The sequence below is a fragment of the Haemorhous mexicanus genome, chromosome 27, assembly GCF_027477595.1.
Source record: "Haemorhous mexicanus isolate bHaeMex1 chromosome 27, bHaeMex1.pri, whole genome shotgun sequence".
Lineage (NCBI taxonomy): Eukaryota > Metazoa > Chordata > Aves > Passeriformes > Fringillidae > Haemorhous > Haemorhous mexicanus.
The window spans coordinates 2625919-2639245 of record NC_082367.1 but is presented as its reverse complement, the minus strand read 5'-3'; the positions used below and the strand labels follow the sequence as shown (position 1 = coordinate 2639245).

The 13327-nt window shown below is 54.6% G+C and overlaps 2 protein-coding genes across 3 annotated transcripts in view; both read left to right on the top strand.

Annotated features, from left to right (window-relative positions):
* Window positions 1-1950: 1950 nt before the first annotated feature.
* Window positions 1951-7791, top strand: NFKBID (NFKB inhibitor delta). 2 transcript variants are annotated; one of them, XM_059868634.1, is made up of 12 exons: window positions 1951-2079; window positions 2783-2871; window positions 2953-2986; window positions 3176-3294; window positions 3718-3902; window positions 4355-4460; window positions 5123-5269; window positions 5426-5477; window positions 5960-6117; window positions 6499-6612; window positions 6927-7091; window positions 7410-7791. In XM_059868634.1, exons 1-12 carry the CDS (start codon window positions 2064-2066, stop codon window positions 7467-7469), a joined length of 1245 nt encoding a protein of 414 aa, XP_059724617.1. In that variant the 5' UTR covers window positions 1951-2063; the 3' UTR covers window positions 7470-7791. The 2 variants fall into 2 exon arrangements, with proteins under 2 accessions (XP_059724617.1, XP_059724616.1); XM_059868633.1 differs by having other exon boundaries at window positions 2783-2986.
* A 1937-nt stretch (window positions 7792-9728) lies between these two features.
* Window positions 9729-13327, top strand: part of RLF (RLF zinc finger) — a 40254-nt gene continuing 36655 nt past the window's right edge. The window contains exon 1 of the mRNA XM_059868437.1: window positions 9729-9913. Coding sequence (XP_059724420.1) covers window positions 9761-9913 — 153 coding nt within the window. The 5' untranslated portion in view covers window positions 9729-9760. The remainder of the gene's footprint in view (window positions 9914-13327) is intronic.

Genomic DNA, 13327 nt, shown 5'->3' with positions numbered 1-13327 from the left:
CTACCTCACTGGCTCTTTATTCACTGCAAAACATTCTCTACATTTTTATGACTGTATTGATTTTTCTTAGCTTAGGGTCAAGCGTCACAGTAATCCTCCAATCATGGAAATAGTCTCTGAAGATCAAGGCCTTTTCATTTCTATACATCAATAATGTGCACTTCATGTGTACAATTGATTTTTATTTTCTGCTGTTATCTGTCTGTCCCACAATGGACAGCTAGATAAGCAGAGGCACAAACATCAGTGATGTGTCCTACAAGTTTTCAGGCTAACATGAACTCGCCCCCAATGTTTTCTTTCAGTAGTGAAGGGGGACCACAAATTATAAACTGCAACCATGAGAAATGTGGACAACTCTACTGCTCAGTGTTGTCTTTAGGATCACCAAATTCAGTAGTACTGTGTTTGAAGGCAGACCAGAGATTACCACATGAAGACTGAAGCACATACTCTCCAAATTACTGTCTTTTCTGTGCTGCCTTATAGATTCACCCCTTATTGCTAAGATACACATGCAAATCAGTAGGTGCACATTTATATTTTCACTTTCACAAGCAAAATTTCTGAAGATGCCCAGGCCTATATCAGAAAGCTTAAGGATTTTTTTTACAGTTTCTGTCTTTATTTTAGTTCACTGTTAATAGTTTTAAATTTATTTCTCTCTTAGTTCCTTAGCTTTAAAAATTTGTATATTCTGTATACTTTCATATAACTTGCTGTCTGTTTTCCTCTCTTAATCCCTTGGCTGTAAAATTTTATTTATGCATATACACTGGCACTGTAGCTTTCTGTGTGTGCTTTTAGTTCCCTCCTGACCTTGCTCCTCTTTGCATTTTCAAGTTTCCATGTCTACTTTATCAGGCTCCCTCTCTATTTTTTTTTTTTTTCCTTCTTTCCTGCCTGTTCTGTATCCATCTGCTGGGCTCAGGGTCAGTGTCTGTGGTTGGGGCCAGGGGAAGGGAGAGGGGATTTCCTGGGAACTGCAGCATCTAGGTTGTACTCAGGAGGTGTGAAAGTGGCTGAGCCATGGATTAAGATAGGCTGCAGGAAGGGATGGGCTGGGGCAGCAAATGTGCAGCCACTGAGGCTGGGGTATATAAACCACAGCCTCTTCTCAGGGTGCTCTGCTGTTCCTCCAGCTGCTTCAGCTCCTAGGCTGTCTCAGCTCTTTGGGCAGGTGTGTCCTGGCATTCAGAGAATGGAGCTGCCTGTCTGAGTAAGGCTTCAGGACCAGTGAAGGTTCAGCCTATGTAGTAGAAAGTACACTCGTGACACCCAAGTCCCCAGTCAGGATCCTGGAGGGACCCCCCTGCTGTGTGACATCCCCCAGAATAAATCAACCAGCCTTGGTGGCCTCAGGAGTCTTCATGGTCTCAGTGGGTCTCATGGTTTCCTTCCCATGTGTCAGAGATTCCCACCAAAATCGGGCTGAGCCCCCCCATCCTAAATGCCACCCTCAAGTGGGTGAGAAACCTCCCTCAAATGGGGCAGAGATTCTCCCAAATGGGTAAGACACACCCCACACTCCCCAAGTGGGGGGTTTGGAGGGGAGCAGTGGCTCCTGCAAATTGTGGGTGGGGGGACAGCCCGGTCCCTCCCCCAATAAAGACACCAGCCCTGGTGCCTTCCACAGTCTTTATGGTCTTCGTGGGTCTCGTGATCTTCTGGGGTTGGGGAGACAGAGCCCCCTCCTAGAATGGGGAAGAGAGTCCCCCAAATGGGGCAAAGACCCACACAAAATGATGGGGGGTGAGAGGGACCCTGGATTGTCGCCCCAAATCGCTGCTGATGACGTCACAAGGGAACAACCCAGGACCTGTGACCCTTCCCAACACCACCTCAAAGGACCCCGGCCCCCGAGTGACCCCGCCACTTCCACCCATCCTCTGGGTCCCCTGGGCCCCTCCGAAGCTCCGCCCCCTGCCTTGTCACCCGTCGCAACAGTGACAGCGTTGGCGTTTTGGTGGCGTTTCCCTCCGGGGCGGGGTTTCCTCGCCCAAGTCCCCCCAAATCGGTCCCCGCGCCCGTCCCGGCCCCATTTGCCCCCGGATCCTGCGGGGATGCGGCCCCAGAGAGGTATGGGGGGAAAAGGGGGATGGGGACGGTTGGGGGGGCGGGGGGTGTCGCGGGTCCTTTAAGACCCGCTTCGAGGGGACACTGGCCTTTTAAGCAATCTGGGACAAGGTGCTGGCCCTTTAAAACACCTGGGAGAGGGAGCTGGCCTTTCAAGACGCTCTTTTAGGGGACACTGGCCCTTTAAGAGCTGCTTTTAGGAGATACTGGCCCTTTAAGAGCTGCTTGTAGGAGACACTGGCCCTTTAAGTCTCGCTTTTAGGGGACACTGGCCCTTTAAGAGAGCCAAGAAGGGTCTGCTGAGCCTTTAGGAGACCAGGGGGGAGTAGGGGGGACACTGGCCTTCAAGGAGCGGGGCGATTCCCGGGGCCTCCCCGCTGGATTCTCCCCGCGGGGGAGGAGGGGGTTCCCCGGGGAGGAGGGCGGTGATGGCGGGGGCGGGTGGTGACGCATGGGAATCCCCGTGACGTCACGACAGGGGGATTCCTGCCTCGCTGGGGGAGTGCCCAGGGGTTTGGGGGTCCCGGGGGGCCCGGTTATGACACGGCGGTTTGAGGGGTCTCAGGAGTTCAGGGGGGACCCCCGAACAGGGTCTGGATGAGACACGGGGATCTGGGGGACGCCTGGGCGTTTGGCGGGGTTTTAGAAGTTTTCAGAGTTCCCCGGCATCCCGGGGACCCCCGAACCCTCCCTTGCACACCCCCAGGTCCCCCCCGCGCCGCTCCGCCCCAGACGGTGAAGCAGCTGCTGAAGGAGCTACGGCAGCAGAAGAGCAGGGAAGGGGCGAGATCCCCGGTGGGTGACCCCCTCTCCCAGGTGACACCTTCCCCGGGGACACGCCCACTCTCCTCCCTGACCCCCCCGCTCTCCCCCCAGGTTTTGGCGCTGCCCTCCCCACGCCCCTCGGATGGTGAGTGACCTCCGATGCCCCAGTTCCTCCCAGATCCCCCCCACACCCCCTGTGCCCCGTAAATATTCTCCATGCCCTCCCCCCCATCCCTTCGTGTCCCCGTTCCCCTCCACGTCCCTTCCCCCAAACTTTCCCACTCCCTCCCCAAGTCCCTCCCCATGTCCCCCCCATTACCTGGTCTCCCCTCAGGTGCTCCCTGGCCCGTTGTCCCCGCAGTGCCTCCCGGCCTCTCTGCGGTCCCACATGTGTCCCATGGCAGCCCGGGGGGAGCCCATGGGGGAAGGGCCTCCGGTCCGAGGGGGTTTCAGGTGAGCTGGTTGGAGGGGACAGTGGAGAAAGGGGGCGTGAACTGGGAGGTTAAAGAGGGGGCAGTGTGGTAAATGGAGGTCGATGGGGGGAAATGAGAGGGCAGAGGGGGGACAATGGGGGGGGGAATGGGAGGCAAAGGGAGGGAAATGGGGGGGAGAAGGGAGCAGACAACTGGGAGAGGAATGGTGGGGCAACGCAGAGTGACATGGGGGTAATGGGATGGTGAAGGGAGGCAATGGGAGGGAATGAAGGAAGAAATTGGGGCAGTGGAGGGGCAATGGGGGCGGCAGTGGGGGGAGATGATGTAGATGGGGCAATGGGGTGGCAGCTGGGGGGGCAAGGGGAGGAAAAGGGGGGGTCATTGGGGCAGGGGTAACTGGTACCAAGTCCCCCTCCACCTTGACTGCTGCCCCCCCTCCAAGGCTGCTGCCATCCCTGGCCCTGCCTGGCCCCCTTCCACAGTGCCGTGGGGAGAATTCGGGGCCTCCCTGCTAGGAAGGGAGATCCAAGACCCGTATCCTGAGCCCCAGGAGCTGGCAGCCGCCCGCGCTGCACTGGGGGGCCGAGACCCCCGGGAGCTGCTGCGGCAGGACGAGGAGGGGGACACGTGAGCAGGGGGGACAATGGGAGGGCACGGGGGGGTACAGGGGTCCATGATGGGTCAATGGGTTCAATTGCAGCAGATGGGGGGCATCAGTAGGGGGGCAGTTTAGGGGGTCACTGGTGTGAAGGACGGTCAGTGGGGCCCATAGCAGTGCAATGGGAGGGCAATGGGGTGAGTGGGGTCAGTGTGGTGCTCAGTGGGAGGCAATGGGATGAAGTAGGGTCTGTGGGTGAGATCAGTGTGGGGTAAATGGGAGAGTCAATGTGGAGGTCAGCGGGGAGGCACTGGGGAAGTCAGTGGGACAAGGCAGTGCTGGGAAGCCCCCAGGGGCAGTTGTGAGGCACTGGGAGGAGCTATGGGGTGACAAGTCCTTTTGTGGGGTCTGTGTTCTGGGTGGAATGTGGGGGGCGGGTAGAGGGGCAAGGGGATCCCCTCTAACCCCGCTCCACCCCCAGGCTGCTGCACGTGCTCTGTGCCGGGGGGCAGTGGGCGCTCGCCCGGGCTGCAGCCGAGGCTCTGCGGGACCTGGGGGGACTTGAGGTGCGGGAGCACCTGGGCAAGGTGAGGGGGGGGACACACCTGGGGGGCCTGAGGGGGCATCTGGAGGAGAGAAAGATGCAGGAGCACCTAGGCAAGTTGGGGTGGGGGCCGGGGGGGGGGGAAGCTACAAGTGCAAGAAGTGCAAGTTTCCTCAGTCTGGGAAAGTTGAGGATATTGGGGGTAAAGAAAGGGTAATAAGTAAAGAAGGGGTAATTAGTGGGTCTTATTGGGGCAATAAGGGGGTGATGGAGGTAAAAAGACAATAAAGGATCAGGGGGTGATGGGGTAATTAATAATGGGAGTGGGGTAGTTAATTCTGGGATAATTAATGACAGGTTTCTGTTGCAGCCTAATAATAGAGGGAGTGCTGGAGAATAAAAGGGCAATTTATACTGGGGGGTGATTAGTGATGGTGTAATAAAGGGCAACAAAGGGGTAATCAATAACAAATAATTAATGAGGGGATGATAAAGGAATGATAAGGGGGGGCAGAGCAGTAGCAGAATAGCAGAGTGATAATTTGAGGGTTCAGGGTGCTTGATGCCCCCCAACCACTCCTGACTCCCCCAGATGACATTCTTTTTTTCCCTGCAAGAGCCCCCAGGCCCCCTTTACCCCCTAGACATCTAACTCCCCCCAGGAGTGACTCAAGCGCCCCTGACCCCCCCATTTGATGCCCCCAGACTCCACTACTGGTGGCAGCAGCAGCTGCAGCCCCAGAGATTGTGCGGGACCTGCTGGTCCTGGGGGCCAATCCTGACGCCGCTGACCACAGGGGCCGCACAGCCCTGCACCTGGCTGCAGCCTATGGGCACCCTGAAATCCTCCAGGTGAGACCCCAGCCCCATGGGGACCACAAAACCCTCCCAAAGGGGACCCCAAAGTGGCTCCAGAAGGGACACAGTTGTCCTGGGAGACCAGGGAACCGGCCGAGTGTGGTTCCTGGTATCCAGGGGGACCCCAAATCTTTCCCCTTGCCTTCCCAGGCCATGATGTCCTCGGGGGTTCCTGTCAACGTGGAGGCCAGAAATTTTGAGGGTCAGCAAATTTGAGGGGGGGCAAGGGTGGCGGAGGGGTTTGGGGTGGACCCCTGGTTTTGGGGTGGGAGTGATTCTTGGGGAGTCCTTGTTTGGGTGGGACAGGGGAGAGTTCTGTTGGTGGGTCCCCAATGGGAGGGGGACTCAGGGGTCCCTGATTTGGGGTATCTCACAAGTCCCCTATTTCAGGGAGTCTTGGGAGAGTCCCACTTGAGGGGTACTCAATACAGAAGGGGCTTGTGGGTTCCTGGTTTGAAGGGGATGCTGGGGATCCCCATTTTTTGGTAGCTCTTGGTGGGATTCCTGGTGGATGCATCACTGTTTTGGGGGGATGGGGGATCTCCAGTCTGGGCATCCTGGGTGATGGGAGGGTCCCAGGGGGTGTGCCTGTACTTTAAGGGGGTTCCCTAGGAGGGCTCCCAATTCCAGGGGGGCCCTGTTTGGGGGAGGGGCCCTTCCTGACCCCTCTTGGTTCTCCCCCAGGCCAGACCCCTCTGCACTGCGCTGTCCTGGCCCACAACGCCTCGCTGCAGGGAGGGCACAGCCCCGTGGGGGGCTCTGGAGGGGGGTCCCCCACTCCCCAGGACCGATTCCGCTGTGTTGAGCTGCTGCTGCAGATGGGGGCAGACAGCAGCAGCCAGGTACAGACCCCCAAAGACCCCCAGGTACCCCACAACTCTCCAGGTGTCCCTCAGGTCCCCTGGGCTCCCCGCACAGACCTCTGTGCCCCTCAAAGATGACTGTGTCCCACCTCAAGGTCCCTGTGTGCTGGGCAGACCTGAGCTCCTGGCCTTTGGGGTCCGTTGGGGTACCTTGGGAGGGCTGGGGAGGGGTGTGAGACCCCCACAACACCTGTGTGTCCCCCAAAGACCCCTGTGTCTCCCTTCAGGGTCTCCCATGGGCTGGACAGATCCGTGCTCCCAGGCACTGGGATTTCTTAGGGTTCCTTTGGGGAGGTTGAAGAGGTTGTAGGGGGGGTGGGACCTCCTGTGGGCCCCCCCCGACCCCTGTCTTGCCCCCAGGACACCAAAAGCAGCCTGACAGCACTGCACTTGGCTGTGAGGGGAGGAAACCTCGCCCTGGCCCACCTGCTGCTGCGCCAGCCTGGCATGGCCCCCCGCCTTGTCAACATGAAGGTTTGAGGGACTTGGGGGCTGGGGGGAGCTCTGAGGAGGGCTCTGGGTTCCCCCTAGGGCTTTGTGGGCCACTTGGGGCTGGGGGACCTCTGTGAGACTCTTGGGGCTGATTGGAGGGGTCTGTGGAGATCTTAAGGGTTCCTCTAGTGGCTTGCATAGCATGAAGGGGCTCTGGGAGGCTCAGAGGGATCTAAAGGGCACTGGGGGCTTTGGGGTGTCTGGGGAGGCTGGAAGTATCAGAATCAGATCTCAAGGGTCTCTGAGGGGGCTGGAGGGTGACTTGTGGGTACCCAGAGCCCCCTCACATCCCCCAGGCCCACGGGAACACCCCCCTGCACATGGCAGCAGCACTACCTGGGACCCCCAGCCAGGAGCCCCTTGTGAGGCTGCTCCTGGCCTGGGGTGCCGACCCCAGTGCCCGCAACCTGGAGCACGACCTGCCCCAGAGCCTGCTGCCCCCGGGGGCCCTCGGAGACCAGGTGAGACCCCCAGATCACCCTCACACCCAGCACCATCCCCTGCACCCCATTGCACCCTAAAACTTCCTGCTGATGCGGGGAAACGCCTGGAATTGCTTCTGGAACCCCAAAATTCCACTGCTTTGCCTCAGATCCCTTCTGCTATGTCCAAAAGTTCTGCTGCTTTACCCCCAAACCCTGCCGATTTACCCCCTCATTTTCACACCCCCCTCCCCCCAAACCGTGGGGTCCTGTCCCAGGACCTTTGGGTGACATCCCCATAGTCTGGGGTAGAACCCCGTGTTTTGGGGACCCCCCTGAACCTTCCCTCTCCCACAGCTCCGCCTCCTCCTGAGGAGCCGCCGGGGGTCCCATCGCACCCCCCAAACCGCCGAGTGACGTCAGAGGGGCGGGGTCTCCCCGGTATCAGATGGGAGCACACCCCCATATTGGGGGTTTCCCCATGTTAACTTTTCCTGATTTCAATGAAATTGCCCCCCAAATTTCTGTGAAATGAGTCTGAACCACATTGGTTTGGTGGGGGGAGGAGCACAGAAGGGGTCCAGCTCCCCCTTGCCCTCCCCCCCAGCCTCATTAATGGGGGCTGCTAATGAGGGGCGTCTCCTCTAAATTGGGGGATTTGGGTGGAGCATACCAAATTGGAGGGGAAACCCAAGAACAGAGAATTCTGGAATTAAATAAAAATTTTCTTAAAATCTGAGTCTGTTTTTTCCCAGTGCCCTCAGTCTCTCCTCAGTCCCTCCCAGGGCATCCCAGTGACCACAGGAAAAGGAGGGGGTTCTGCAACAAAGGGCTTCAAATTGAGAAAACCTCCTTTTCTCTTCCTTTAAGGATTAAGTCATCGAAAAACCTTCCTTTGACACTGTTTAAAGGCCTTAAATTAAGGGGGTAAATGGTGGGAAGCATGAGAGGAAAAGAGCAAGAAACATAAGGGAGAAGGGGTGAGAAATGCAAGGGAAAGGAGGGTGATAACCATGAACCACTTGGGGTGACTCCCAGAGCACCCCCAAATGCTGAGGTGTTCCCCTCCCCGGGCCTAGGGGTGCTCTAGAGGAACTGGTGAGGGCAGCATCCCTCAGAACCATCAAACCCCTCACTGCACACACTGAATCCCCTCACAGCCAGACCATCCCAGATCCCCCAATCCACCTTCAAACCCTCCCAACATCACCCAAAACCATTTTAGCCAGCTGCAGCTCCCCTTTAGCACTCTCCCACCTCACCCAGCACCCTGAAAGGCACCAGCCCGAGGGACCGTGCCCTCTCTCCCGAGCGCACAGCGCCACCTCGTGGCCGGTGTCCCCGCCGCCGCTCAGGAGCTCCAGCAGGGGGCGCTGCGTGCCCGCCCAAGGGCCCCCCCAGGGCGGGACCGTCCGGTCACGGAGCTCGAACGGAACCCGCGGCGGGAAACGCGGCAATGCCAGGCACGGCACACGGGGACAGCTGATACCTCTGTAACCTCTACAACATCTTCACAAGATGCTCATCCAGCTTGGGTTATACCAGTATAACCTGAATCATAACTTTCTGTCTAGTATTATGGTTCACTGGTTGCTTAATGATTAAATAAACAGAAACTTGCCAAGTGAATAATCTCAAAAATAGACAAATATAACTATATTGGGAAGCAGCAGGATGCGCTAATGAGAAATTGACAAATGTAAAGCCAAATAGCCACAAAATGGAGAATTTAAACTGGTTATGTCCAGCAAGACCAAGGAACACCATAATGGTGTATGCTCCAAAGACAAAGTTGAGAAGTTCAGATGTGAGGAAGACCTTGAGCCTTCATCGAAGAAGACCCCCAACACCACCTAAACTGGGGAAGAACAAGTAGAACTATTGCCTTGCCTAGAACTTCATTGACTTGTCAAGCCATGCCTATGCCTTCCTTTCCATGCCTTGCCAAACGCTTCCTTGCCATACCTTGCCTACCCCTCCCTTGAACTGTCTTGACTTTGTTTACCCCTCTCTTGCCTTCCCTTCCCTTCCTTTAGTGGAATGACCCCGGCTGGATGCCAGGCTCCACCAAAGCCTGTCAGTCCCCTCATGAATGTAAAGTGGGGAGAAAATATATATTTCATTAATAGAGATAAAAGACAGAGAGAGGTCTGCTCCAATCCATGGGTCCAGCATCTTATATCATCAGACACACTACAAATTCTTGATAAAAGCTTTTACCAACTTCCCCGTTCCCGTGTCTGGGCAACAGCCTCTCCAGGGCTATCCTAGAGATACGAACTTTCTGCTACCCCCGGGCTGTTAACGGGAGATTAGAGTAACGGCCATCTGAGTTAAAAAACTGACTCTGGCCGGTGTGCATTATCATATTTCACGTCCCTTAGCCCTGCAGTCAGTCACCTTTATGGCAGAGGGGCTGTCACTCCCGGGCCGTGCCGCTGCCCCTCTCCCGGAGCCCGCCGGAGCCCTCACGGCCGGGGGGGGCGGGGCCGGCGGGAGCTGCAGCCCCGCCCCTCCGCGCTGAGGGCCGCGCGCGCCGCCGCCTCGTCACGTGGGGCGCCCCGCGCGGGCACGCGCCCGCTCCCCGCCCCGCCCCGCGCGGGCGCGCCGCCGCGTCACGTGCGCGCGTCACGTGATGCCGTCCCTGGCCGATGAGGTCAGCGGCTGGTCACGTGACCGGTGCCTACGCGCAGTGGGGCCGGGTGCAGATGGCGGACGCGGAGGCCGAGGCGGCGGCGCGGCCGGAGGTGCCGCGGGTGGTGCCGGCGCTCCGCGCCCGCCTCTGGCAGCTGCAGACGGAGCTGCGCGAGCAGGAGGTGTCGGAGGCCTCGTCCCGAGCCTACTGCCGGGGCTTCTGCCAGGTAGGAGGCGGGCGGGGCGGGCCGCGGCGCGGGCGGCAGGCCGGCTGCGCGCAGGGGATGCGGCGGGGCAGGCACCGCGCTGCCCTCGCTCTGCCGGGGCTGGCGGCGCGCAGGGCTCGGGGCTCCGTGCCCGGCTGCCCAGCGGGGCTGTGCTCGCCCTGCCGAGGGCGCCCCGCGGGCTCTGCGCCGCCAGCCCGGAGCCAGGGGGACTGCTCGGCTTTGGGCTTTGGCATCGCTGCGGAGCGGGGCTCGGCTGGGTCTCCGGGACACGAGCAGTCCTGGCTCGGTTCCGAGATCTCCGGTTGTCTGTTTCACTGTTTCACTTGTCTCGGGATCAAATCTGCGTACTCGCCTTGTTTGAGATGTGCCGTGGGGTGCAAGGAGTACTTGCTGGCCTGTAAGGGCCTACAGGGCCCTTCAGTCTCTGAATGGGCTGTGGTTTGGATATCTTGTCTCGAATACTTGCTTATTGCAACCCAGAGGGAGATCACCAATTTCTGAATCGAGGCCCTGAGTTCCAGAAGAAGAGCTGAACTTGGTTAAAGCCACAGTGCTGGAGATACCTAGTTCTTAAGTAACTTCTTCCAATTGTTAGTTTTTGCCACCTTCACAGCATCATTTACTGTGAGCTCTGAGGTTGAAAAATTGTTGTTACAATCTTGGTTGGAGAGTTGTCCCTGTTGGGTCTAGAGAGACTGTGGGTTTTAAAGTAAGAAAGAAAAAAATCTCTTTTCTAAGCTAGTTTACAATGCCTCAGCTGATAAAGCTGTAGTGTTTGATGAATGGTAAAATCAGAGAAAAAAGCTTGCTGGGTTGTCACAAATTATGTATAAGTGGTGTTACCCTTCACAGTCTTCCATTTTGCATCCACAGGTTGTGAGCTTTGCCATACCATTCTGGGAGGATGTTTAGCTCATCACTTACTGAAACAAGAGACTAAGTGTATTTTCTAGGTTTCAAAGCTCTTTCAAACTGCAGGGTGCAGCTGCGTCCTGCTGTGTTTGTCTCAAATTCAGTATATGTGACCTTGCACTGACATGGAGCCTGCTACAAAGTGTCACCCTGTCCAAGTTCAGGATTTGCTGAAATTGTTTCCAGTGGTGTAAATTGTGTCAGAACATTGAGGCAAATATTCAGCTGACCCTTAATAGTGGTTGTCAGGATGACTGTGTGAGAACATGTCCAGTTTCCCAGATTAGTTGGGTACAGAAGCTTTAAAGATACTTGATCAGTGGAGTGTTGTGAAAGACAGTTCTGCTACCTAAAATAAACCAAAAGTAACCAACAACAACAAAATAAGACCCCAAACCATGCCCCACAAATAATGTAGCCCTCTGGGTCCTTGTGCTATTATTGTAGCCTGGGTTTAAAATGCTGTGATAGCCCAGATAAAAATGGAAAAGGTTGGTTTTGACTTGCCACCAGTCTGGGACTTTTTGGATTGTCCTGCCTGGACTCCAGGGGATGCCAAGGGGGACATGGAGCTGCTGGTCCATCCTGAAGCAGCTCCATCCTTCATAGAGGATAAACTTGTGATGTCTTTGTGCAGTCAGACCACTGTGGGTGGAATTTTATGTCTGGGTTTCTCCTGGCAGAGGATGTTTGTGATAACTTCAAAAACTTAAGGTCTGCCCATAAGTGAAGTTTAGGGACCTCAATTTTGTGTTATTTACTTGGAAGGTGCCACTGATACCTTGTCATAAAGTTATTAAGCTACAGCAAAATGTGCCTAGAAAGAAGCTGAATTTATCTGGGCTTAGGTTTGGTTTTGGGAAGTAGCTGACATTAGGAGAGCTGAAATGTTTTATGTTTGCCATCCTGTGAGTACAGCTGAGGCAGGGGCCTGGAAGTTGCTCTGTTTTGCTGTGGAAATTACCATGGCTGTCGGGCAAACTGAACCAAATTAGGGAATTTCCTTTGCTTTGAGCTGTCTGAATGCTGTTTTACTGCTGATAAACTTGTGCTGCTGTGTGCAGCTTTCCAGTAGCTCATACAGGGAGTGATGCTGGATGTCACAATTTCCTTGAAGATCCCTATTTTCATGCAGGATACTCTTGTCCAGGATAACAAAACAAAGAAACTGCTGAAGCCTAAAAAATGGGTTGACTCTGCAACTTTATATTGTATAGGCATTAATGCTTTGCACATTCACCTTGGGAAATTTTTTTTTTTGTGGAGAGCAGTATGTACCCAAACAGCCAGATAGAACAACTAAGGGGAGTGTTTGAGGCTGTGCTGTCATAAATAGGAAGAACAGTTTCCAGTGAACAGGGGGTTGTAGGATGTCAAAGCATCCCATCTGCCAGTGCCCAGCAGCTCTTGGCTTTCTGAAATTTTCGAAGGTGACATGTTGAGTGCAATCAGATATGGTTAAGAAGACGAGAAAGTCTTTTTCTTAAAAAGTCTCAAAGCTGTACCAACAGGTCAGGAGACTTTGAGATCTTCATCTTTAAATTGGGTCTGAGCAAAAAAATTGCACTTCCTCAGAAGTGCAGCTAAGCTGGTGCTCTGTCATTGCAGAGTGAAAAGCTGTGCAGTGTGGAGGGCCTGGGCTGGCCCGTGTGCTACACATCTGGGGGATGTGGGCTCTGCACTTCTCACCCCATTCACCCATCAGAGATGTTACTGGAATGGAAGAGGAGGGTGGGATGAAGTGTAAATGGGTGTGTGTTAGCCAGACTTCAAATGCCTGAATACTCTCTCAGGTAATTATACTGTAAGGTAGTCATTGCTTCTAAATTGTTACTTGAGAATCCTTTAAATATGTAGGTTATCTAATTCTGTCAAATTAATCATTTTTCCATAATAGTTTTTGTTAAAACTGCCAGGAGAAATCCATAGTGGACAACTAAAGAACTATTGCTTATGAAACAGCACAAGGGCTTTGAAGAACCTCTCTAATACAGTTACCACATTTGGCTTATTTGTCAGTGTGCTAATACTAATAGCATCATAATGTTCCAAACTAGATCCTTGAAGTCTAAGCTATTAATACATCTGTCACCTTGAGTCTGTTTTTTACACTGAAACCATTGTTTATGTATTTGACAAGAAGTTTCTCATAAAGAGTTGCTCAGTGAATTCCTAATGCTAGCTTTAAGACTTTGATCCCAGTGCTCAGATTGCACTCGAGCAAGGCTGCAATGTTTACTAGAAAATTTATTTAATCTTAGAAAGTATTCTGCTGTGTTTTATGGTTTACATAGACCAGGTAGTTTATGATCAAAGTGTCTGTCAAAATAATTGAGTACTAAATTTGGCTTTTAAAATAGCTTGCTTTTAATGGATATATTTTTAGAAAAGTGCAGGGATTGGTGTGTTTGATCTGTTTCTCCAGTCACTGTAATGGTAGTGTTACTGCTGCTTTACTAAACAGCTGATTTATGATAGTCATCACTTGACTCTCTGGGGATT

Bases quoted from the DNA above. Each gene is read 5' to 3' on its own strand.
- NFKBID (XM_059868633.1), top strand. The intron at 3,295-3,717 runs GTGAGCTGGTTG...CCCCCCTCCAAG, and splicing joins CCGGTCCGAGGGGGTTTCAG to GCTGCTGCCATCCCTGGCCC. The intron at 5,270-5,425 runs GTGAGACCCCAG...TTGCCTTCCCAG, and splicing joins GGCACCCTGAAATCCTCCAG to GCCATGATGTCCTCGGGGGT.